At 34.0% G+C, this 27,050-nt stretch overlaps 1 protein-coding gene across 4 annotated transcripts in view; it reads right to left on the bottom strand.

The window, feature by feature from the left end:
* Positions 1–470: 470 nt before the first annotated feature.
* TMX3 (thioredoxin related transmembrane protein 3) overlaps positions 471–27,050 on the bottom strand; it is an 88,973-nt gene continuing 62,393 nt past the window's right edge. For all 4 annotated transcript variants that reach the window (XM_043993529.1, XM_043993525.1, XM_043993533.1 and 1 more), the window contains 6 exons: positions 26,037–26,094; positions 22,157–22,210; positions 21,324–21,383; positions 8,814–8,943; positions 8,013–8,081; positions 471–3,821 (listed from right to left, as the gene is read on the bottom strand). In XM_043993529.1, coding sequence (XP_043849464.1) covers positions 3,549–3,821; positions 8,013–8,081; positions 8,814–8,943; positions 21,324–21,383; positions 22,157–22,210; positions 26,037–26,094 — 644 coding nt within the window. In that variant the 3' untranslated portion in view covers positions 471–3,548. The remainder of the gene's footprint in view (positions 3,822–8,012; positions 8,082–8,813; positions 8,944–21,323; positions 21,384–22,156; positions 22,211–26,036; positions 26,095–27,050) is intronic.

The raw sequence follows: 27,050 nt of genomic DNA, 5'->3' as shown, positions 1-27,050 counted from the left end.
AAACATTAAGTAAAGTGGACTCTGGAATATGGGGGCAGTTTGTGCTTCTTAAAGGAAGCAAGTACTTATTTGAACTAGAGACAGCTAGTACAAATTTATACTTGCAACAACCCATTTTTTAATCTTAAAGATGAAAAATAAACTGACTCAACAGAATAAGCTACTTTAAGTGCAAAAACCTTTTAAAGAAAAAGCATTTCATACATATCTGTTCATTTGAAACGTACATGCTTAATGTCAACTCTAACAAAAACAAACAAAAACACCTGTTTAAAAAGAGAATAAAAAGGAGCTTGCACCTGGTTATGTAGGTTGCATCAAGGTGCCAACAGATTCATAAGACAAAGGTTGGGGGGTGGTTATGATGCATTGTCCTATGTCCCCTATTCCATTTCTCTTTTATAAATAACTACTCAATCCTAAATAGAATATTAGTATATGTTGGACAATAAAAATACATTACAACAAAACACTTTTTTCCAATTAATTTATTGTAGAAAAACAAAGGTTTACACGCAGTACCATAAGGCAGCATATCATAAATTCAGTATGTTAGATTTTCAGAAACCCTTACAGAATTAGTCCAAGGTAAAGTAATAGAAAATTATTTTTTGCCCTCTCTTGGACTCAGACATCTAATTTCTTTCAGGAAAAAATATATATATAAAAATAAAATGCCAAAGCCAATCTCACAAATTAAGTCACAAATCTGTCTTTTCGCATACTAATTTATTACAACAATATCAAGATATTAAGAACAGGTATGTGATTTTTTGCTTTTCACCCCCAGAAATGTATTTCTGGGATGAAGTACTGATGAGAATGTGAGTGCATTTATTTTTATTTTTTTTTTAAAAAACAGCATAGCTGGTTATTTTAACAACTCATCTGTACCTGAGTGAGACATATGCTTTTCTGCAAACTTAGGCTGGACAGCCCACCAAATATTTGGTATATTATTTCCACAGCAGGTGCCAGCAAGCACTGTCTGTTAGAGAAAATACAGAAACTCTGAGACAGAAACTCGCATCAGAAAACTCCTCTATAAAGTTTTAGTCTGTATTAGCTATAGAAAGAAATAATGTGAAAAACAAAGAGAATTTGGGGAGAGGCGTATAGGCAGGTTGAGATAACCATTAACCCAATTTCTCTTTGAGGGGAAAAAAATTCTCATTTTCAATATTACCTAGGCACCCAGTTTACTAGCAGCAGGCATCTGCAATCCTTCTTAATTCTGTATGGGATATTAAAAATTATGCTTGAGTAAAATCAAAACAAACTAAAACCCCTAAGTAAAGCAGAAGCAGAAATCCAAATTACCACATAATTTTTCATATGGCAGTTATTTCATCTTAACATGATACACCCCATGAACCACTGGTAACTGTGTTCTTCTAAAAAAAAATTAACTCAACAAGAAGTTTCACTTTTAAATATTTGTTTTTCTGGAAACATCATAATTTTGCTAAAATTTTTCCAGGGAAAGGGATTATGGAAGGAAAGTATAGTAATAAATAAACAAGAATTATATTAAAACAGTTGGCAGATAAAGTATTTTTTAAAATCCTACTCTGAAGATTAAAAAAAGATTTAATTAAAAAAAATAATGGAGTCTTCTATTCCTACATCACTAAGATTAAAGTCTTCCTAATATAGAAATTTTTAAATGGAAATGAAAAGCAGGAAAAAGAACAACTGGGCAAGGCTATAGAGTTGGGAAAAGAAATAAAAGAAAATGAAACCACTAAATCACGTGAACCTTCAGTGTATATATAGTAAGATCAGTAAGTTATTCTGTGTATATAAAATAACCTGTAATTTTTCCTGAGGTCACTCATTTTAGGTTGAAATTATTGATGGATATTTAATTTTCAAGGTCCAAAATCATGCTGATGACTAAATCTGACAAGAAATCAATGACCTTTTCTATAACATTTTCCTCACATCCATGATTGTTTAACATTGACACCTTACACTGACTCTCAATGTAGGCATTGGTAATTTTCTAAACTTTGCACTGTGGCCATATAACATTCAAGTGTTATATAATACAAAACCTAACATTCATATCCAAAAGACAGACTGAATGAGTACTACCTGGAACAGAATTTACTAATAAGTTATACATAATATACCTTTATTAGTTAAAGCCTCATTTAGGAATAGAATAACTCAGTGTCACAGCATATTTGTTTCATTATAAAAAGTAATGAAGCTGGCACAAATGAGTGCTGCAATAAGAAACATTAAAAATATAAGCCCAAGGGATCACAATGAAATTGATGTTAATATTGCCTCAGTACTTGTAAAATCTGAAGTTTAAGTTTAGTTTCTATGGTGATCCCTATGGCATCAGTGCTTAATCAAAGGTTGTTAGCTCCTTGGGACGGAATATAAGATTACTTACACTTTCAGTATCCTGGGCTTGAATTAGAGATCACTTTTATAATTGAGTATTTAAGAAAAATACATTATACAGGATAACTTGATTTTGTGATGATTAAATGCACAAACTACTAATAGCTTACAGTTCAAATTATCGTTAAAATAAAAATGATCAAATTTAAATCCAAAATAAAATAAATACACCATCATGTAAAAATAAAAATTTGTAGACATTACTCTGTATAGATTTAGTGCAGTATTTAAATAAGGGTATAAAATGAAAGGATAGGGTCAATGGGGAGATGTGTAGAAGATGACCTTAATAGATATTCTTTTACAATAGTTTTTCTTTTATAAAATGTTATGTAACTTTTCATAATAAGCTTATACCAACAACTTTTAAAAGCAATGTTACCTAAATACAGCATACACAGTGTACATTTCTGTGGAATAACTGCATATCTAACAATTTTCACTGATTTAAAATATTTCTTTAAATAATTTCTGTTAAGACATGGAGGCAAACAAAGGGTTGCTGATTTAAGGTATGGGATGGACCTATACACAGATTTTATGATAATGCAAAAAATTAAAATTTGTTCTCCTTTTAGACACCAAAATAAAACTGGCATGCTATGTAAAGTCAAATTATTTGTATCTACCAAAGCCTGAATAACATGAGTAGTTATGATACGTGGGAGAAATCATTATAAGTCTTACACATTCAAAGTACCTATCTTTGAAATGGACAGAATAAACACCTAATTTTAATTTTTTCGAAAATGTAACTGGGAGTGTTGTTATTGTTCTAAGTGAAAACATGTCTTCTATTTGATTGACAGATGTAAATAATTCTTCCCCCAAACCTCAACTTTGTCAGACAATATTCAGATAAAGGAATATACTATTTATCAATAGTAAACTTTGAAGACCGCTTGTTGTTTTTTTAAAAAAGAAAGATAAATATTTAGTTCTTATCCAGATGACCCACCTTTTCCCCAAAAAATATGGGAAGATTTTAGTCCATGTAATCAATATTGGCAAAATACAGATCTGATGTTTTCCTCAGTAAAGATCATGATTAAATGGCTAATTTTAATAAATAAGTTTTTGTTTTGTTTTTTAATTAGAAAGCCTATCAAATAACCTAAATCTTAGAAGACTCAGTCATTTTTCTTTTCCAATATATCTTTGGGTTCTTGCTCTGCATCTGAAAGTACTAGAGAATTCTCATTGTTTTCTTCCTTTTTTTCTGGCTCATTGCCTTCATCGCTTACATCCCTATTTTCAGTTTCCTTTTTAGATACTTCAATTCGTTCTTCTGTATAAGTGACATCCGTGTCAGCTGTGTAGATTCCATAACACATGATACTGATGACACCCAGTGGCAGGCCAAAGAGAAAACAGCCCAAAAATGGTGAGCTTCTGAATACAGACTGCAGAAAAAAGAATGAGAACTCAGTTCTATTTGGATGTAATTTTTTCACATAAAAACATTATAAAGTTTTCATTTACAGTGCTTATATAAAAATCAACATCTATATTTTTTACCTCGTACTGTCAAAATAAAACAACTGAAATTAAAAAATTTTACATATATATGGTAACAAAACAGTAGTAAAACTAAACGTATAAAGACATAAAACCTAGGAGCTTTAGTTTCTTTCTAAGAAACAGTAAATAGCAAATCTATTAAATTTGATTTGCATTTCATTTGATATGTACGTTTCAATGTAGCTATCTATTGGACACATTAACAAAATAAACAGCAAACAACTTAGTTTACTACTTCCTTCCTACATGGGACAGAGGGCTGAAAGACATGTTATTCACTAGGGTCAATGAGACTACCCAGAACCCATCTGATTGGCTTTAGGGCTTACATTGCTTAGATAATATCTAATTATCTCATACTATTTATTTATTCTTTTCCTTAATATTCTCATATTAGATAATATGAGGGTCACTAAATCTAGTTCTTCTGGTAAGATGGAAGAAAACTTGACCATACTACTTTCCCTGACACTACATCTAAGGTTCTTCAGGACTTAAATTCTATCTTGTCTCTCACAACCTGTGAACTTCCAGTCACTGTCACCTTGACTCACTGCTAGAGCCTAAGAATGCCTAGGTCACTGTACCCCTGGTCCTTCTATTTGTTCTGCAAATGAACTTTCTTTTATATTATGTCTCTCCCAGTTATTATTTGAATTTGAGAGTACAGACTTTTACTTTTTCCATTTGTATCCTCAGTACTTCACGCAAAAAAAACAACACTAAATAAGAATTTAATAGTGTCTGTGTCTCTCTCTGTCTGTCTCTCTCATGCTGTAGGATACAATCAGTTTCTAAGCATTATGAATCCTATTTCCATATTTCTTGCTACTAAAGGCCCTGGCATATCAATGACATGACTTTATCATTGGAAATGACATGAAAGAGGAAGCACTATCATCTACTTTGTTGTTGGTCCCTAAAAATCATGGGGCCTTTCCATATAACTTGGAGCTAAAACCTTTCCAATATGTGTTGTCTCTCTACTTACAATATGAGTTTCTTTAGAGTAGGAATTGTCTTTCTTTTCTAGTTGCACTCTCATGTCCTACAACAGTGTCATGCACATTGTAAGAACTTAATAAAAGCTTTATTAATCTTTCTCATCTAACCCCTTCTCTCTATATGGCTGATTTTGACCTTAATTCAAGCTCTAATCATATCTCAGCTGGACTACTTGGCCTCTTTGCTTCGTGTCTCTCCCTACTCCAATACATCCTATTTACAAATGCCTAAATGATACCCCTAAAACACAAATCTGACCATGTCATTCCTCTGTTAAATAAACTTGGGGAGGGGCAGTTAGGTGGCGCAGTGGATAAAGCACCCGCCCTGGATTCAGGAGAACCTGAGTTCAAATTTGGCCTCAGACACTTAACACTGTTTGTGACTCTGGGCAAGTCACTTAACCCTCATTGCCCCACCAAAAAAACCCGAAAAAGACAAGGTGGGTAAATACATAAATAGATAAACTTCTGGATTCCTATTACTTCTATGATAAAATGTAAATTCCACTGGCATTTAAAGACCTTCACATCATGGACCCATTTACCTTTATAGCATATTATACATTACTCCTCTTTGCATACTCTAAGGTCCAGCCAAACTAGTTTTCTTGATCTCTCATTCCTGACTCCATCTCACATTTTCTGGCTTTCCATTGGCTGTCCTTCCCTCACCCTAGTACCTACATAGAATAAACTATATGCTCAATTCTGTGTCTTAGAATCCCTTATTTCCTTCAAAGCTCAGCTTACACATTGCATTTCAAAAAGCCTTTCCTGATGTCCCAACTTGTAGTGCACACTTTTACAAATTACTTGGTATTTATTGTCTCTACTTCATTCATGTGTGTGTGTGTGTGTGTGTGTGTGTGTGTGTGTGTGTGTGTATGCTGTCTTCCTTGATAGAATTAATATTAGCTACCTGTGTCCAAGGGTTACTTAATTTTTGTCTCCGTATCCTGAGCACATGGCAAAGTGCCTGGCACAAAGGCAGTGTTTAATAAATGCCTATTGATCTTTTTATATTTTTAATATTTTCCTTCAATTTGGATGAATTCCATGCTTAGAATAAAAGAACTGTGGTGTGAGAACACTACTGGATATAGAGTCAGATAACCCAAGTTCAAATTCTGGCTCTCTTGAATAAATCACTTAACTCCTTCAGGACTTAGTGTCCTTATCTATAAAACGGAGACAACTATATACCTTTTGAGGCACAAATGAGATAAGTTATGTAATGCACCGTCAAGAGCTTAGAGCAGTATAGAAATGACAACTTTTATTATTCGGTCCTTTTCTCCCTCCATAACTTCTCTGCTAGTTTCTATGTCTCTTTCCTTAACTTCTGAATCTCATTTCCACAGTTTTTCTCAATTAATATGACCGACTAAAAAGTGTTCCTTGCTCCCCTTTCAATCTATTGATTTCTTCACCTCTGTTATCTGTATTTGCTCCTTCAGGCAAAAATTCCTTCATTCTGTCACTTATTTTGAACTCTCATTTCAATCCATTAGACACATCCCATTTCACCCCTGGCATGCTTTCTTTCCTAAATTCCCAGCTTTAATTGAAACCTGGTTTCCCTTGCATGATAATTATATTCCTTCCTGCCCCCCCCCCCCCCACTTCCTTTCTCTAAATCTCCATGAATGTGGAAGAAGGTTAAATCTGCTTCCTGCTAATCTGCACCTCTTTGCGAAACAATGATCTGCTACCAGCACTCCATCTACTAACAATTTACAGTCCATATCATCAGGTCATCATACAATCTCCAAAGTATCCCCCAAAAAATCAACATTTAGGACTGAATGTTAACTTTACCAAGTTGTCCATGTCTCTTATCACCTTTCCCTAAAACATCCATGTAGTCAGTCCAAGGACTGACAGTATTATCAGGTTTTCTATTTCACTGATCTACAACCCTATTTCAGGCAAATTTCGACTTCATATGTAAAGCGTAGGGGATAGAAACATAGCATATTTCTGTCTTTGCTATCAAAGAACTTACATTATCCACCTCTAAGATCTTGAACTTGGTGTTTTCCCCCAATGTTGGTTGACGATCCTTTATTTAAATTTACTGTAATTCATTACAATCTACCCATTTACTCTTCATAGTCTTGGTTTCTTCTACCCATTTACTATTCAACTCTTTATCCCTATTACTGAATGAAAAATCACTCTTAAAGATTACTAAAAACTTAAACTGGCTAGGTATTCTTGATCTTTATAGTATTCAACACTGCTGAACACTTCACTACCTTGAAATTCATTAAAAAAGTATTTGGTCTACATTATCCCAGAGGTGGGGGGCAGGAATGAGAATTACAATTATATTTATTCCCATTAGAAACAAATAAAAGTAGTCTATCAGTCCACTTATTTCTTAGGACATTATACATACTTGAAATTAATTAAATAATTCCTTCAAGACAGAGCAGGAGAATAATTTTCCACCTTGCACTTCAAATTAACTATCTCTTTGCATTAACTATAGGAATTAGAGGGAAGTCTTACATAGATGGCTAGGTAATATCAAGGACTTTAAATTATATACTACTTTTAATTAGCTAATATTGGATTGCAGTTAATTCACTTATCTTATACAAGTCCTTAGAAGCAACTCCTATCTCTTCCAGATGACTTGATTATTTTTTTTTAACAAAAAATACCGAACAGTTTGTGGGTGTTCAGTCATCTTAGTCATATCCGACTCTCTGTGAACTCATCTGGCATTTTCTTGGCAAAGATACTAGAATGGTTTGCCATTTCCTTCTCCACCTCAATTTACAGATGGGAAACTAAAACAGGGTTAAATGATTTGCCCAGTGTCACACATTTATGAAGTGTCTGAGACCAGATTTGAATTCAAGAAGATTAGTATCCTAAATTCAGGCCTGGTACACTATCCAAGACTGAATGGTTTTTAAGTCTGGTTAATTCAAAATACATCTTCTTCTACTCATTTGTGTTTCAAGATTTACTGTAATGAGGTCATACTCTGGATGAAATAGATTAAAAATCTATTTATCATTCATTATTATTTACTTTATCTCCCCAAATACTTACCACAACAGTAGTCCTGACATCATAAAATACTCTTTTCAATCTTTGCAAAATTCCATCACCACCTCGGGCCTGAAATTTTAGACAAAATAGAAGTTTAACAGAGACATAAAGTGTTAATCTTTTTATTTATTTCCCTTTACATCATATTATAATCGTTACTAGAAGATACTTTAAAATGACAAAAACCTAGAGCATGTTTAGAAGAGGGAAATCAGGCTATTCAGAGGTCTGAAGAACATGCCAAATAACATTTGGTTAAAAGAACCTGGGGTCTTAGTCTGACAAGGAAAAATCTGGCAAGGACATATGTGCCTTGGAATATATGAAGGGCAGTTCTATGGCAGATGGATTAGATTTATTAAATTTGGCCAGAAGACAGAACTAGAAACTCTACTTGGCTTGATGTAAAGACAAATTTCCTAACTGTTAAAACTATTTAAAAGTGGATGCCTAGAGAGGTAGAGGATTATCTGATTTGGGAGCATCTCATGCAGGAGAGCTGGATCTCTACTTAAATTAGGATGTTACAGAGATCCCTCTCAGGTTTGCATTGGAATAGATACGTTCTAAGGTGACTTCCACTGTATGAGAAAGAAGATGAAGTGATGTAACAGTTAGAAAAATTAGGCGAAATGTTATGAAAGTCAAAGGAAAATACAATACAGAAAAGCAGGGGGAGGTTTCAGTTTCAAATGCTATAGGATGAGGTTTAAGGCTGGCATTTGATATCTTGTTTACTTTAGAGTAAAAAACTGTCCATACAGTTTTAAGGTTTTATTTAAATTTTATTAAGCCACTTACTTCAATTGTGCCATCCAAAATATCATTAATGAACTGCATCACATCTTCAGTACTTTCAATAAGTCTAGTTGGCAGAAAATACTGATGGTTTGAAGTATTTATTGCAACTACAGTTGGAACATTCAATTCACTAAAAATATGAAAAAGAAAGAGGTAAAATACAGAAATTCACACTATACTTATATGAAATAAAACATAGTAAACAGATATGGGGACCAGACTTATGATTTCACTAGCATCACAGGCAACTCCCAGATGAAGAAACTCCCTGTTTCAATGCAAGTATGCATCTTTTCTGCAAATTAGAATTGCATGAAGCACTGAGAGGTTTATGGACTTGACCAGGATCACTCTTAGTATGTGTCATAGGAGAGACTTGAACTCAAGTATTCTTGGGTCCGAGATCAGCTCACGATTCACTATATCCCACTGCTTCTCCTAAAACTTAGTATTAAGCTTATATATGCTATATTTAGGTGACTATAACTACCAAAAGGTAGATCTTGTAACTTTTAAGTAGGTACTGCCTACTGTTTTTAACTCTCAAACTTCAGCATTAAATACTTTTAAATATATATTAGCAATCACTGTACCACTAAGGTTTTGGTTGAAAACCAAACATATAATCTTAGGTACTTATTAATTTTAGATTTAAGACAAATATAATGTAGGACCTTTACTTCTGATAAATACATATATTTATTTCAGATTGTCTTCAAAACTGGATAACTTACAGTTTCACAAATTGCCCTCATACATGGTTAATTGACACATGGATAAGCTGTCTATTCATCTTTACGTAAGAAATGTACCAAGAATTAAGTCTCTCTTGCTTATTTACTAAGACTTACTTATAGTATAAATCTGACAAGTCTATTTCAATGAACATGAAAATTATCCCCCCCAAAAGAGTAACTCAAAAAGATTTTTACCCTTAAATATAAAGCCAAAATGGGAATGCATTTGAAATTCAAAGTGGAAAATTATTCTTCTCCTCTGTCTTGAAGGAACTATTTTAGTTAACTAAAAATAGGACAAGGATTATTACCTGAAACTTTGGCTTAAGTTTAATTAACTCAAATCTGATGATCCAAAGATATTAAGAAGCAGAATTGAGGCCCATTTAAATGCTTAAAGATAAGGAGTAACAAAGCAAAAAAATTCTTTGGGGAATTACAGTTCAACTGCAGTTCTAAGTACTTAATATTTATTGGAATATGTGAAAGAACATACTTTTTATCTTTATTCAATATAGTAGTTACAAAAATGTATGTATTCCTTAAAGCTGGTCCAATTAGTCTCACTTTAGATATACCATGTACTTATAAAAAGAAACTACTTTTTAAAAAAATATAACATAATTAGACTTTTAAACTAATCTAGTCAGATGTTTCCCAATTAAGTCAAATTATTATAATTTTAAAACACCAAAACAGCTTTTAAACTGAAATATTTTACTTCTGGCTGCTTGGTGGTAGAGTGGATAGGATGCTAGGCCTGGAGTCAGGAAGACTCATCTTTCTGAGTTCAAATCTTGCCTCAGACATATACTAACCGTGTAACTTTGGGAAAGTTGCTTAATCCTGTAAAATGAGCTGGAGAAGGAAATGGCAAACCACTCCAGTATTTTTGTCAAGAAAATCCCAAGTGGGAATACTAAATTTGGATATGACTGAAAATGACTAAACAACAATTTTACTTCTATATAAGACAATTCATGATATACTCTGTATTATAGAAAACTAGTTTCCGCTAGTTTTTCTTTCAGTTTAACTTAACAAGAGCTATTGAGAATGCAAAATTATAGAATTAATAATAACTACTGCAAAGAAAATATTTCATAGGTTCAATGATATGAAACAGGAAGTGACCTGAAGGCCATATAGATTTTACAGATAAGGAAACTGAGTTTCAGGAAAGTGAAGTGATTTACCCAAGAAAACAAAGGCAGTAAATGTTATAGGATTAATTTTAATTTCAGTCCTCTGAATCAGGAATATGTACACTTTCAATTGTACTGATTTCAAATGTATGACTGAAAAAAAAATCGATAAGTACACTTTCAATTAGAGCTTCCAAATGATTCCAAGAAATGAAGGCATGATTCCAGGTACATAGAAAAGAAAGCAGAGCAATTTAGTAGGAACTTAGAATGTATGAAGGAAAGTAATATGGGGGGAAACTGTCTGGAAACTTAGGTGAGAGCTATGTTTTGAAGGGCTCTAAATGGCAACCACAGGAATTTATGTATTTTTATGAGCAGCAATAGGGAGTCACCAAAGCTCCTTTGAACAGGGAAGTAACATGATTAGATCAATATTTTAAGATAATTTTGTCAGCTATATGGAAGATAGAGTGCAGTAGAGTAAGACAATGCACGGAGACAAATTAAGAATCTACTGAAATAGTCCAACAAAAGGTAATGAAGTTTTGAACTGGGGTGGTAGATACATAAATAAGGCAAAGAGGGAAGATGAAAGAGATATGGTAGAAGTATATGACTTGGCAAGTATTTGGGAAAGATGAGTTAAGGAAGAGTGAAAAACTGGCAATGATGATAATGGTTTGAATCAGGATAATTAGAAGGATGGTGCTTTGGATAAAAATACAAAGGGTATGTGTTTGTTGTCATTTAGTAATTTTTCCAGTCATATCCAACTCTTGGTGACTCCTTTTGGGATTTTCCTGGCAAAGACACTGGAGTAGTTTGCCATTTCCTTCTCCAGCTCATTTTACAAATGAGAAAATGAGGTAAACAGAGTTAAGTGACTTGTCCAGGTTCACAAAGCTACTAAGTATCTAAGGCCGGATTTGAACTCAGGAAGATGAGTCTTCCTGACTCCAGGCCAAATGCTCCATTGCTCCATCTAGCTGCCCATGGGTTTGGGGCAAGGATAATGAGTTCCATTTCTGACATGCTGAGTTTAATTTATTTCAAGAAGCATTTAATAAGCACCTACAAATCTATTACTCTATTCACTGTGTCATCTAGCTGCTTCTACAAACTGGAAACACCAAATTTCTTTAAAATAGATCATGCCCAGGGCAGCTAGGTGGTGCAGTGGATAAAAGCACCGGTCTGGAATTCAGGAGGACCTGAGTTCAAATCCGGCTTCAGACACTTGACACTTACTAGCTGTGTGACCCTGGGCAAGTCACTTAACCCTTACTGCCCTCCCCCCCCCCGAAAAAAAAAAAGTTCATGCCCCTAGAGATGAATAGGGAAGATGCTAGCAGTTAACATTACTCCTTTGTAGGACAAAATCATTTTAAGGCATATCATAGACTGAAAAATTTCCATCCTCATCATCACCATATTGGTTTCTACTTTTCTATGAAGTCAACTGTTTTCATTGAAAATTTACAAAAAACCTACAAACAGAAGCAATGCATCCAAAATTAGAAGGGAGGCAGAAAGCTGGGAAACAATTTTTGAGGCCAGTACTTCTGATAACGGCCTAATCTTATAAATCAAATTTATAAGAACCCAAGTGATTCCCCAATTGAGAAATAGTCAAAGGATATGAACAGGCAATTTTCTGATGAAGAAACCAAAGCTATCTATTCCCATATGAAAAAATGCTCTAAATCTCCAATGATTAGAAAGATGCAAATAAAAACAACTCTGAGGTACCACCTGACACCTATCAGATTGGCTAAAATGACAAAAAAGGAAAATAATAAATGTTGGAGAAGCTGTGGGAAAATTGGAACACTAATCCATTGTTGGTGGAGCTGTGAACTGATCCAACCATTCTGGAGAGCAATTTGGAATTATGCCCAACGGGCGATAAAGCTGTGCATACCCTTTGACCCAGAAACACCACTTTTGGGTCTTTTTCCCAAAGAGATCATGGAAGGGGGAAAGGGACCCACATGTACAAAAATATTTATAGCTGCTCTTTACGTGGTGGCAAAGAATTGGAAGTTGAGAGGGTGCCCATCAATTGGGGAATGGCTGGACAAGTTGTGGTATATGAATACAATGGAATACTATTGTGCTATAAGAAACGATGAGCAAGAGGAGTTCAGAGAAACCTGGAGGGTCTTGCGTGGGCTGATGATGAGTGAGATGAGCAGAACTAGAAGAACATTGTACACAGTAACATCAACATTGAGTATTGATCTACTGTGATGGACTATATTCTTCTCACCAATGCAATGGCACAGAAGAGTTCCAGGGAACTTGTGATGGAAGAGGATCTCCAAATCCAGGAAAAAAAAAAACTACGGAGTATAGATGCTAAATGAACCATACTATTTTTTTTGTTTTTGATGCTGTTGTTTTTTTTTTCTATTTTGAGGTTTTCCATCATTGCTCTGATTTTTTTCTCTTGTAACATGACTAATGCAGAAATAGGATTGATGTTATTATGTATATATATATATATATATATACACACACATATACACACACACACACACACACACACACACACACATATATATATGACCTATATCAGATTGCCTGCTGTCTAGGGGAGGGGGGAGGGACGGGAGGGAGGGAGAAAGATCTGAAATTGTAAAGCTTGTATAGACAAAGGTTGAGAACTATCTAACTATCTTTACATGTAACGGAAAAAAAATAAAATACTTTATTAAAAAAAGTTTACAAAAAACCTCTGTACAGAAGTGAAAAAATTCCTTATTGTAAAAAATGAATGAACACTGAAAAGCATGTTTTCTGATTAATGTGACAAAAGAAATATTTTTTGCCAAATTCTTGCATTTAGCATAATGAAAAACACTCTTATTTGCTTTTCATTTATTTTTAATATTTTCCCCAATTACATGTAAAAACAATTTTTAATGCCCATTTAAAAAACTTTGTGTTCCAAATTCTCTTTCTCCCTCCCAACCTCCCCCTTAAGAACTCAAGCAATTCAATATAATTTATCTATGTGCAATCATGCAAAATATTTCCATATGTTGTAAAAGAAAACAGACAAAAAAAAACCTTAAGAAAAAGAAACAAAAAAAATTATGCTTCAATTTGTATTCAGACACTATGAGTTCTTTCTCTGGAGGTGAATCCCATGTTTCATAAATCCTCCAGAGTTATCTTGGATCACTGGGTTGCTGAGAATAGCTAAGTCATTCACAGCTGATAACTTACAATATTGCTGTTACTTTGTATACAGTACATTTCACTGCATGAACTCATGTAAGTCTTTCTAGGTTTTTCTAAGAGCATCCTGCTCCACCATTTCTTATAGCACAATAGTGTTAAGCATAATCTCACCCCACAATTTGTTTAGCCATTCCCCAACTGATGGACATCTCAATTTCAAATTCTTTGCACCAGAAAGGGCTAACATAATTATTCTTTGTACATGCAAGTCCTTTAACTTTTATATCTCTCTCTCTCTTTTTAAATCTCTTTTTGGATATCAATGTAGTAATGGTAGTACTAGGTCAAAGAGCATGCATGTTTTTTTTTTGTTTGTTTGTTTGTTTTTTGCGGGGCAATGGGGGTTAAGTGACTTGCCCAGGGTAACACAGCTACTAAGTGTCAAGTGTCTGAGGCCGGATTTGAACTCAGGTACTCCTGACTCCAGGGCCGGTGCTTTATCCACTGCGCCACCTAGCCGCCCCCGCATGCATGGTTTTAAAGCCGTTTGATCATAGTTCTAAATTGCTCTACAGAATGTTTGAATCAATATACAACTTCATCAACAGTGCATTAATGTCTCATTTCCCCCATATCCCTTACATTTGTCATTTTAATTTCCTTTCCTATTATCGAACCCAATAGGTATGAGGTAGTACCCCAGAATTGTTTTGACTTGTATCTTACTAATCAATAGTGAGAGCAGTTTTTTTTTCATATGGCTATATATAGCTTTGATTATTTCATCCGAAAACTCTTCATATCTTTTGATCATTTATCAATTAGAGAATGGCTCTTATTTTAATAAAATTGACTCAGTTCTCTGGGAAATGAGTCCTTTTTAAGACAAACTTGCTCCAAAATTTTTTCAGTCAGTATTGCTAACTGTATTTACCTTCATCAAATTCCCTCCCCATGCCATTTTACTCTATTCTCTATCTCCTTTCCCCCATCCCTCCTCAAAAGAGTTTTGCTTCTGACTGCCCCCTTCCCCCAATCTGCCCTCCCTTCTTTCATCCCCCCTTATGCGCTCCCCCCCCCACTTTTCTGCAGGGAAAGATAGATTACTATAGCCAACTGAGTGCGTATGTTATTCCCTCTATAAGCCAATTCTGATAAGGTTCACTCACTTCCAAGCACCTCCCCCAACTTCCCCTTCACTACATGTTTTTTTCTTGATTCTTTTATGTGAAAGAGATCACCTCATTCCACCTCTCCCTGTACTGTTCTCTCAATGTATTCTTCTCACCCCTTAATTTTATTTTTTTAAAGATATCCCTTCATATTCAACCCACACCTGTGCCCTCTGTGTAAATATACTCCACCCATCTGCCCTAATAATGAGAAGTTCTTATGAGTTACAAGTTTAATCTTCCCATGTAGGAATGTAAACAGTTTAACCTTTTAATATCCCTTATAATTTCGTTTTCCTGTTTACCTTTTTATGCTTCTCTAGAGTCTTGTATTTGAAAGTCAAATTTTCTATTCAGCCCCCGTCTTTTCATCAAGAATTCCTGAAAGTCCTCTGTTTCATTGAATTCCCATTTTTCCCCTTGAAGGCTTATACACAGTTTTGCTGGGTAGGTGATTCTTGGTTGCAATCCCAGTTCCTCTGACCTCCGAATATTATATTCCAAGCCCTCCAAGCCTTTAATATAGAAGCTGCTAAATCTTTTGTTACCTCACTGTGACTCCATAGTACTTGATTTGTTTCTTTCTGGCTGCTTGCAATATTTTTCTCCTTGACCTAGGAGTTCTGGATTTTGGCTATAATATTCCAGGGAGTTTTCATTTTGTGATCTCTTTCAGGAGGTGATTGGTGGATTCTTTTAATTTCTATTTTACCTTCTGGTTCTAGAATATCAAGGCAATTTTCCCTGACAATTTCTTGGAAGATGATGTCAAGGCTCTTTTTTGATGATGGTTTTCAGGTAGTCCAATAATTTTCAAATTATCTCTCTTGGATCTTTTGTCCAAGTCAGTTGCTTTTCCAATGAGATATTTCACATTGCCTTCTATTTTTTTTTCATTCTTTTTGCTCAATCCTAATTTTTAAAGAGTTATTTTCTTCAGAGTGCTTTTGTATCTCCTTTTCCATTTGGCCAATCTGGCTTTTAAGTTCTTCAGTGGCTTTTTGTACTTCTTTTACCATTTTGCCTAGTCTGTTTTTTTTAAGTGTTATTTTCTTCATTTTTGTGTTTGTATTTCTTTTACTGAGCTGCTGAATTTTTTTCCATGATTTTCTTGTATCACTCTCATTTCTCTTCCCTTTTTTTCTGCTACATTTCTTACTTTATTGTCAAAGTCCATTTTGAGCCTTTCTATAGCTTGAGACCAATTCATATTTTTCTTGGAAGCTTTTGATGTAGGAGCTTTGACGTTGTTATCTTCTTCTGAGGGTGTATTTTGATCTTCCTTGTCAACTTTCTAGGGTCAGCATTTTTTCCTGTTTGCTCATTTTCCTAGCCTATTTCTTGACTTTTAACTCTTTGTTAAAATAGGGCACTGTTTCCAGGGTGGAGGGGTTTGTGTAGCTGTTTTCAGAGATACTTCTAGGAATTTTAAGTTTTTAGTTATTCCAAAGTGGTATGACTTAAGGAGAGAGATGTTTACTACTTTCCTGGCCTATCCTCTGGTCTGTAAGCAATGATGGGCCTACTTCTTTGCCCTGGAACTATGAAGAGAGTCCAACTCCACTGTGGCCACAAGCTCCAGGATGCTTGTGCCCCTTCCCTGCTTGGGATCTCCTCCCAAGACTATGACCTGGATCTGAGTAAGGGCAAAACAACAGGGTACTGCCTCAGAGCTGGCAAAGAGATCCCTGTAATCTCCTTCCGGCTAATTGTTCTATGCCCTTACAATCTGTAGGCTGAGTTCCAGAAGCAGCTGCTGCTGCTTCTGATTCAGAGGCTCCAAAGGCTTGCTCCTGTTTTGCTGGGGCTAGGTCTGGATCTAGATCTGTGCTGGAGTGGCCTGTGCTCCGTTTTAACCCTGGCACAATAGACCTTTACTGCCAACCTTCTAAATTGTCTTTGGCTGGAAAATGATTTCACCCTGTTGTAGCATGGGTTTTGCTGCTCCAGGAATTGTCTCATGGCATTATGTGAATGTATTTGAAGGGTCTTAGGGAGAGGGCTCAGGCAACTCACTGCCTTTCCTCCACCATCTTGGTTCAACCTCCGTGAATTAGATTAAAAACATTTATTATAGTGTAACTTTACATGAATTTTCTTATTTAAGCTTCACAAGAATCCTGTGAAGTAGGAATTTGGCTATCATCTTCTCTATTTTATAGATGAGGGAATTGAGGCTTGAATAATTTAAGTTTTGTCCATGTTCACAGAAATAACACCTCAAAGACAGGATTTGAATTCATATCTTCCTGATTCCAAATCCAATATTTTATCCATTATGTCAGGAAGACTATTAGTTTCTTCAATTAGAATATACACAGAAGGGGCAGCTAGGTGGCGCAGTGGATAGAGCACCAGCCCTGGAGTCAGGAGTACCTGAGTTCAAATCCGGCCTCAGACATTTGACACTTACTAGCTGTGTGACCCTGGGCAAGTCACTTAACCCCAACTGCCTCACTAAAAAAAATATATATATATATGCATACATACGTAATGTGTGTGTATGTGTGTATACACATAACACACATAATGTAACCTCAGATGATTTTATATCTCGTCTGTAACCAAATTTTCTATCACAAATATTTAGGGACATTATAATATACTCTATCTACTCTTTTGTGTACTCTTTTAACTCATTCTAGAAACTTTTATTTCACCTATCATTAGTCCTAAAAAATAAATGATAAAGCAATGAAAAATTATGGTAGCAGTCAAAGATATCATAGAAGATCAACTAATATAATATGTTACAAACTGTTTTACATTGTCACTTTAGTGAGACTGCTGAGATGAGTGATATCTCTGATCAACTACTGAGGAAACAGAGGGACTTGAGATTAGCACAGCAAGTGTTTAATTGTGGGAAGTGGGAGAAAATCTTATTGTATTTGAACCTAGCCCTGAATGGCTAGGAAACTAGACCACTTCTCTAAAGAACAATTAATCCCAATACTGTATAAATTATTTGAATAAATGAAGGAGTCCTACCAAATTCCTTTTATGAGACAAATATGGTGCTGATATCCAAACCAGGAAGAACCAAAACTGAGAAAGAAAATTATAGAACAATCTTGCTAATGAATATTGACTATGACCTGGTGGGATTTATACCAGGAATGCAGGGCTGGTTCAATATTAGGAAAACTATCAGCATAATTGACTATATCAATAACAAAAGCAATAGAAATCACGATTATTTCAATAGACGTAGAAAAGGCCTTTGACAAAACACAATACCCATTCCTATTAAAGACACTAGAGAACATGGGAAGAAAAGGAGCTTAACTTAAGATGATAAATACTATTTATCTAAAATCATCAGCAAGCATTATCCTTAATGAGAATAACCTAAAAGCCTTCTCAATACAATCAGGGGTGAAGCAAGGATGCCCATTATCACCTCTATTATTTAATACTGTATTAGAAATGTTAGCTATAGCAATAAGAGAAGAAAAATAAATTAAAGGAAGTAGAATGGGTAATGAGGAAACAAAGCTATCACTTTTTGCAGATGATATGAAGTAATCTAGTATATGATAAAACCAAAGAACCAAGCTTTTGGAACAAAAACTCATTTGACAAAAACTGCTGGGAAAACAGTATGGAAGAAACTAGCTATAGACCAATATCTCACACCATACACTAAAATACGGTCAAAATGGGTACATGAATATACATAAAGGATGATACCATAAGCAATTAAGGGAGTGTGGAATAATTTATCTTTCAGATTATGGGCTGTGTGACCCTGGGCAGAGAAAAAAATTAGGACAAAAGAAGATATAGAGAGCAAAACAAAATGTAAAATAGATCATTTTGATTATATAAAATAAAAACCTTTTGCAGAAACATTACTAATGTAACCAAGATTCCAGGGAAATAGAAAACTGGGAAAGAATTCTTGAAACAAATATCTTGGATAAAGGCCTTATTTCTCAAATATATAGAGAATTGTGTCAAATTTATAAAAACACAAGTCATTCTCCAATTGATAAATGTTCAAGGATATAAACAGGCAGTTTTCAGAAAAATAAATCAAAGGTATCTTATAATCATATGAAAAAATGTACTATATCATTATTGATCAGAGAAATGCAAATTAAAACAACTCTGAGATATCACCTCACACCTATTAGAATGGCAAATATATATTTATAGCAGCTCTATTTGTGTTATCTAAGAATTGGAAATCAAAGGAATGCCCATCTTGGGGAATGGCTAAACTGTGGTATATGATTGGTGATAGAATATTATTGTGCTATAAGAAATGACAAGCAGTATGACTTCACAAAGGCCTGGAAAGACATCTATGAAATACTGTATCGTTAAGTGAGCAGAACCAAGAGAATATTGTACATAGAGACAGCAATATTGTCTGAAGAAGAACTGTGAATGACTTGACTATTCACAACAATACAATGATCCAAGAAAACTCCAAAGGACTATTGATGAAATATACTACCCACCTCCAAAATAAAAACTGATATTGACGGAACAGACTGAAGCATGCTATTTTTCACTTTCTTTCATTGTTTTTAAATCAAGTTTCCTTGTACAAAATGACAAATATGGTAATGTTTTGTATAATCATACATGTATACCCCATATCTGATTTTTTGCTGCCTCAGGGAGGGGGTAGGGGAGGGAAAGAAGAATAAAAATTGGAACCAAAACTATAATTTAAAATGTTTATTATTAAAAATAACCTAATTAATTAATCAATCAATCAATTAATTAATGAAAAAATTATTCTGGTTAATATCTTGGGGGGGAGACTTTCATTGAACACTGTTCTTACTAAAAATCATAACTTTAATTGTTTTCATTAGCAATTACAAAATACTAGTTAGATGTTTACAGATACTACTCCCTAGTTAGGGCAGGATAAGGTTCTATACCTAATTACCTTGTTAAGAAATTAAGCTGGGGGCAGCTAGGTGGTGCAGTGGATAAAACACCGACCCTGGATTCAGGAGGACCTGAGTTCAAATCCGGCCTCAGATACTTGACACTTACTGGCTGTGTGACCCTGGGCAAGTCACTTAACTCTCATTGCCTCACAAAAGAAGAAAAAAAAGAAAGAAATTAAGCCAAAAGGTGTAGATAAATTTCCTTTATTCACATCACCACAAGAGGTTTTCAGACATAAAAGAAAACTAAATTCCCCAACAGAAAATTGAAAATATTTGTGGGGAGAAAATAAAAGGAAGAAGAATATTACAGTATTTTATTTAGTCTACCTTGCTTTTCAAAATAAAATGAAAAAAAAAAGTATGCTGACAAAAAGAATAGTTGAGACTATAGCATTAATTGGTACAGTTAAAACAGTATTGTTTTGATGGTGGTTGTTTTAAGGCTACCACCATTACATACAGTATTTCTCCTAATGAAGGTTAGATGATATAAGAGACAAATTTCCAAACTTGGATCTGGGAAGAATGGAATTCAAAATCATCTTCAGAGAGTTACTAGCTGTGTGACCACAGGGAAGTCACTAAACCTCTGTCTACCTCAGTTTCCTCAACACTCAAATGGAGATTAATATTAAGCCCCACCTCCCAGGGTTGTTGCAAGGATCAAATGAAATAACATTTGTAAAGAACTTCGTAAACCTTAAAGCTGTTATTACTATTGTTGTTGCTGTAGCTTCTTGGTATCACCACAGACTAGATTTTCCTTTAATAAAAATTATTAGAAACTTGTTATACAGAACTAGATCTTTAACTGGTATAATTCAGAATACTCAAATCACTACATTCTTCCCACACATAGGATCCTTCTGTTATGTCCTGGAGCCAGATTATAATAAAACTTTATATATATTTGGGTCGCCAGAATTAAGAAACATTTGGATCATAAAAATCTGAATTATTCAAAGGTATCTGTTACCATTATCCAGTAAGAGAAACTACAGAGGTTCTACTATGTAATTTTAACAAAGGGTAATTTATTTGGCTTCTCCATCAGCAGAGAAGGCATACATTTGTACAAATTATAATAGACTAATGACTTGAATAATATAATTCTACTAAAATTATAGGATGTATTAATGTTACTTTAATTAAGTTTAAAATGACTATGGATATCTACATTAGTAAGCTCAAAATATGTGAATAGTTTGATTTCAATCAAATTTCTTTCAAACTATAATTATAAGTTCAAAAATATAATTTTAAAACATAATGCATAGTATTTGAATAAATTATAACTTTTCATTCTGCACACAGTAGTTACCAAATGATAATAAAGTTAATGTTTACTTACTCCATCAGCATGTTGTTTACATAGTCATTTCCATCTATGTGTCCAAACTGAAAATCTCTCCTAATAGTAAAAAAAAAAATTGACCATTAAAGGACATTAAAAGAAAACAATTATATTAGTAGGGCTACTTTGGTCTCAGGAAGATCTAAATAGTTAACACTTACCTATTAATTGTGTTAGGAATTTTTCTGAATGGGGACTTTGAGCAATCACAATTATACTTCTAATTTTATCATGGTTGCACTCCTAACTTTTAAGATTAATATAAACTCCATAAAGCACCAGAGGCAAAATATCACCCTTACTTTAAGAAAAAAGAGAAAGATCTTTTTTGTTACAGAGTATGTCAGATTAGATCTTCCAAAACAAAAAAGGGGGCAGGGGTAGGGAAAAAAATGCAAAAAACAAACAAAAAAACCCCTACCTTTACAGTGATCTCCTAACCATTGGTACTATAAGTGGAAATGAACAATATGATCTGTAAGGTAATTTTTAAGTCCTAAATTCCATGATCCTATTAGACATCAAAAATAACAATGTTTTAGGAAATTGAATATAACTAATTTATTTGCTCAGTTACTGATTTCTTTGGAGAGAATTTATATAAAAAGCTCTTTGTACTTGAATTGATTCATACATTTAAAAAGACAATATGATTTTACTTCACATGTGTATTTACTTAACAAAGGAATTACAAAGGTTAAAACTACTAAGCCTATAATTCTGAAGAAGATGCAGTAATCATAAATAAAACATAGTGCTTAATATAACCAGAACAATTGTCAAACATTAAAGAGGGGAAAAAAAGAGTTATCTATGAGTTTGGAACCTACCTGTGAAAACGATCTCTATAATCTTTAGCTACTTCCTGAATAGCTTCCTTTAATCTGTAGAAAAATAAACACTTAAAATATAGCAGTCTCAAATCTACTTTAAAAAACGATCGACTAATTCAATATCCAGTAATGATTAAATCAAAGAGGTCAAAGTTATTTTTAAAAAAGGCATTTGGATTTAATAATTTAATGCTTTTAATCCCTCTCCAAGCTATATTGCAGATTTCTCTCCACAGGTCTTTCTCTACTATGCTTTAGAGACCTCTTCATCCTGGAAAATCACTACCCCTGGAAAACTTGTCACACTGGAATTAGAGGCCACACCTTCTGATTGGCTAACTCATCTCAAAACCTTCAGTTTAAGCAGGAAGCCAAGCCAACCACGCCTTCATCCTTCTCAAAGTAGTACTGCTGACTCATCTTCATCATAGAGCATTCCTCCCCCACCTTCACCCTCAGCAGCTTGCTTTTATGTATTATCTTTCCCCATTAAAATATAAATTCTCTGAGGGCAAGAACTGGCTCTACTTCTATTTGTTTGCTTAGCATTTACTACATGGTAAGCTTTTAAAAATGCTAAGTTACTAAATATTAGTCAAGAGTTAACAAATTTATCTATTCCTATTGAATTGCTAGTAAGAGGTTCATTAGTTATATTGTCTAATAAATCTAATTTTGTTTCTACACGTGTTTAAGTTTTGAGTTATATTTCACAATACTATACTTTTTGGTGTGCATTTAATCTTCAGTATACTTAATTATTCTGATAGAAAACTTTTAAAGGAAAATTCCAGTTACTAGCACACTTTCTCCAAAAATATAATCTCTGGTACCTCAACTGTTAATAAGATTGTTACCATTCCTAAGCATTCTCAGTTCCAAAATCTGCTTTGTAGGAGTTTTGACCCAATCCCAAACTACATATGGGATACTTAGATGAGACACCTCTCCAATTTTTGTAATGTTCAATGAGGACTAGGCAGGAAAGCAAAATGTTACCCAAGAAAACCCTGGAATAGAAAAAGGAGAAGGAAAGTGTGTGTGTGTGTGTGTGTGTGTGTGTGTGTGTGTGTGTGTGTGTGTGTGTGTGTGTGTAAGAGAGATACTAGATCAACGAGGAACATCAAACGACTCAATAAGTTAAAAAAAATTTTTTGACTGTAATATGATTATACCATATCTGAATAAATATTATTTTACTTTGAAATAAAAAAAAATTTATCCAACTCTCTCTTGTATTTGCAAATGAGTCAGTTGATACAGCCTGATCCTTCAAAGTATTATTAGTATTTTTTTTTGCAGGGCAATGGGGGTTAAGTGACTTGCCCAGGGTCACACAGCTAGTAAGTGTCAAGTGTCTGAGGCTGGATTTGAAGTCAGGTCCTCCTGAATCCAGGGCCAGTGCTCTTTCCACTGCGCCACCTAGCTGCCCCCCCTCAAAGTATTATTAGACTCTATTCCTTTTAACTAAACAAAAAGTCCTACTGATAAATAAAAGCAGTTTCTTTGAATATTCAAGACTTTCCTTTAAGATGTCCTTGGAAGTTATTATGCTAGGTGAATCTGCAACTGAAGTGCATAGATATGGGGTTATATTTTGACCAAATAGGCCTCGAAGTCAGCTATTTAATTGATAGTAGATACAATGAAAAATATCAAAGTTGTTAATATTCACAGACAATAGATTGTGAATTGTTTTCACTTTTTAAAGTTTTTCTGCAAATTGAATATGAAAGTGAAGAGTCAGAAAGGTTCTGGAAATCTGGTGAGAAGTTCTACCTCTATATCCCTGCATCTTCTTTCCAGGTACCTCTTCAGGGAGAACATCCTAAAGTCTAAGCAAAGAATTTGTTTCTTAAGAGTAAGTTTTTGCATAGAAGGAGAGTGAAAGGGAGTATATCTAAGATAGTAGAAATCATGCCTCTATTAATGTTGCCTAATATATTAGTTGGCTTTTTTTGGGGGGGAGGGGTGTGAATTCATCACCATGTCACAATGTTCACTAGTAATAATTACACAAATGTTTTTCAGAAGAATTACTTAGTCATCCCTCCCTCATCCTATACTTAGAGAGCTGATTTTTAAAATCTGAATTAAAATTTTATATTTTACTCATCTGAGATCTATTTCTTTGCTAATTTTGTCATCCAATACTTTATCTAGCCCTTATTTTTGTTCTATCTTACCTGCACTTAGAGACAGCATGGTACAGTAAAAAAAAGGCACTTGATTAGGAACAAAAGACTCAGATTCCTTGACACTTGATATGATTTGGGTAATACACTTAATTTATGAAATGAGGATATAAATAATTGTACCACTTTCTTCAGAGGACTATGAAGGAAACAGAGTAAAATAATATGTTGTGAAAAAGCTTTATATGCTATAAAGCACCAAATAGATAGAAGGTGTCCTAAGTGATCAGTGCAGCCTGCAGTTGTGATGAGAGATATTAAATCCTCTCATAGTGATCTAGTCTGTTCAATATTAGTCACAACACCATTTTCCTGGAGTTAAGAAAAGGATTATCAGAGAAAAATCTGTTTCTCTCTAAGAAAGGGCTGCCTTGTATCCCTTTGCAAAACACAACATATACATAATGAAAGAATCTTGAGATGATTCCACTGGCTAAGAGGATCCATTTTTGTTTCTGTCAAAATAGAAACTAAGTTAGTCAGACATTTTCCCTCTAATTTAAAAACAGGAATTACTAGAGAAGAAACTTTTTCTCCCTTTTTTTATCCACTGAAAGGTTAACAGTAATTACTTTGTTTCATCTGGTTAAAAACAAAAGATAATCAAGATAAGAATGAAGCCTACACACAGCAAATAGTGTGAAGAATGTGATGCTAACAAGTTACTTAATACGTATTTATATCCACAGAATATAAAAAAATATTCCCTCACAAAGTCCATGCCTCAAGATACTAAGGATTTACCAGTTATATGCCTTTCTCCAGTTTTACTCTCATTTCAATAGACAAATTCTGACCCATTACATGGTGATGAAAGGGAAAGGCCCACTATTCTTAACAGGAAGTAGTAATAAGGAAAACTGCATGAATTAGTACCTAGAATAGGATGTGTAAGGTAATACTTTCATTATGACTAAGAGTAAGGTTGCTAGAAAAAGCTCTACTTCACCAGCTGTGGGAGAATACCCAACAAAAAGCAACTTGAGGCTTATAGAACTCATACATTTATATAAGCTGCAGATCATAAATACAAAGAAAAATAGTGAGATTGCTTCCTAGAAACTACATTTTTTGAAAATGAAAGGGTTTTTCCTTCACCCAGAAAAGACTTAAGGTTTCTGGTTATGAAGTTAGGTTATATCCAATTTTCTCCTCTTGGTGAATTCCTATAACCCCCAGCTATGAAGTAACAGTTCCATTCTGATTCTCCATCTAAAGAGAACAGAATTTATAGCCAATTAGTATAGGAAGAGTTCCTTTCTCTTAGCTTTATTAAATACCAGTATTAGAAGCAGAGTATAAGACCCACTAAAAGATTATGTAATTATAAATGTCCAAGTTGAAGCTAACAAGCCTTCTAGAGACTCAGAACACTCTAGGAGTTGTTGTTTAAGGTAACAGTACAACTCTTCAGTCTCTGGAGAAAAAAAAAAGTGTTTACTGAAATAGGTACATTTGAGTCTTTTCATGAATGCACAACCAAAAAGGTATATGACCATCAGCACACCATCATTTTCTGTTTCAGTTTTCTCATAACTTGTCTATGTGCTGTAAATGGGACATTAAAAAGAAAAAAAAATGTTAAATATATCTAAAGATATATAGTTATAAAATTAAAGCTGAGTTCTATTATTTTAAAGTTTTAATTGTTTCAAGAGCTGTATCTTTCATGAATATCATACCTGGTATGCTCAACTGTTGCATTTTTCCCATCAACAACAGCTATGACAATAAGTTTTCCTGAAATAAAAAGAATTTTCTAAATTCACCAAAATTCTCTGTAAATAACTGATACAACTTTATTACTTATGGCATACATTTTTATATCTACCATATTGGGAAATCAGATAAATTGTGCTCTTAAAATCCAAATGAAACCGTCTGATTCAAGTCAGGCATAATTATCTATGGCAAAAGTCTCATTTCAAGCACCTACATGAAATATTACTGTTTTCCTTAAAAGCAAGTAAAACTTTACTATGAAAGAGAACTGGGTTTTGTTTTGTCGAGCAAGAAAGTTATGGTAGGAAAAAAAATAGTGACAGAAAGCATTGCAACACTGGATAAAGTGCTAGACCCTGGAATTAGAAGACCTGAGGTCAAATTCTAGCCTTGAACACCTGTTAGCTATGTGACCCTGAGCAAGTCACTTAATTCAATTTGCCTTAATTGCCTTATATGTAAAATGAAGATGATAATAGCACCTACTTTCTAGGGTTGTTGGAAGGTTCAAATGAAATTTAATGTATAAAGTGTTTTGTAAACTCTAAGAGGCTATAAAATACTAGTTGCTAGACTGGATCTTTAGGAAAGCAGGAAGGAAGCAAAGAAGGAAGGAGGGAGACCAACGAAACAGTTAAAATGCAAAGACAAGAGCAGAATGAAGTTCAGAAGTGGACATAGACAAGCAGGACAGTTTTGGAACCACTAAAATGAATTTCGTATACTTTAAAAAACAACATCAAGATGAAACAGATTTGTAACATCACGTATAATCTTCTTTTTCTGTACTTCTTTACCTCTCTCTATATATACATGTGTATATATATATATATAATGTTTCCTAATGTCTCTCAAGTACATAATAATGCAAAAGAATATTAAAACAATACTGTTGGCAAACAAAAATATAATAATAAAACCATTAAGATACAGATAAGATTAAAATATAAGAAATCTTGCACTATTTCTAATAC

The sequence above is a fragment of the Dromiciops gliroides genome, chromosome 1 (genome assembly GCF_019393635.1).
Source record: "Dromiciops gliroides isolate mDroGli1 chromosome 1, mDroGli1.pri, whole genome shotgun sequence".
Lineage (NCBI taxonomy): Eukaryota > Metazoa > Chordata > Mammalia > Microbiotheria > Microbiotheriidae > Dromiciops > Dromiciops gliroides.
This window is presented reverse-complemented; position numbering and strand designations above follow the sequence as displayed.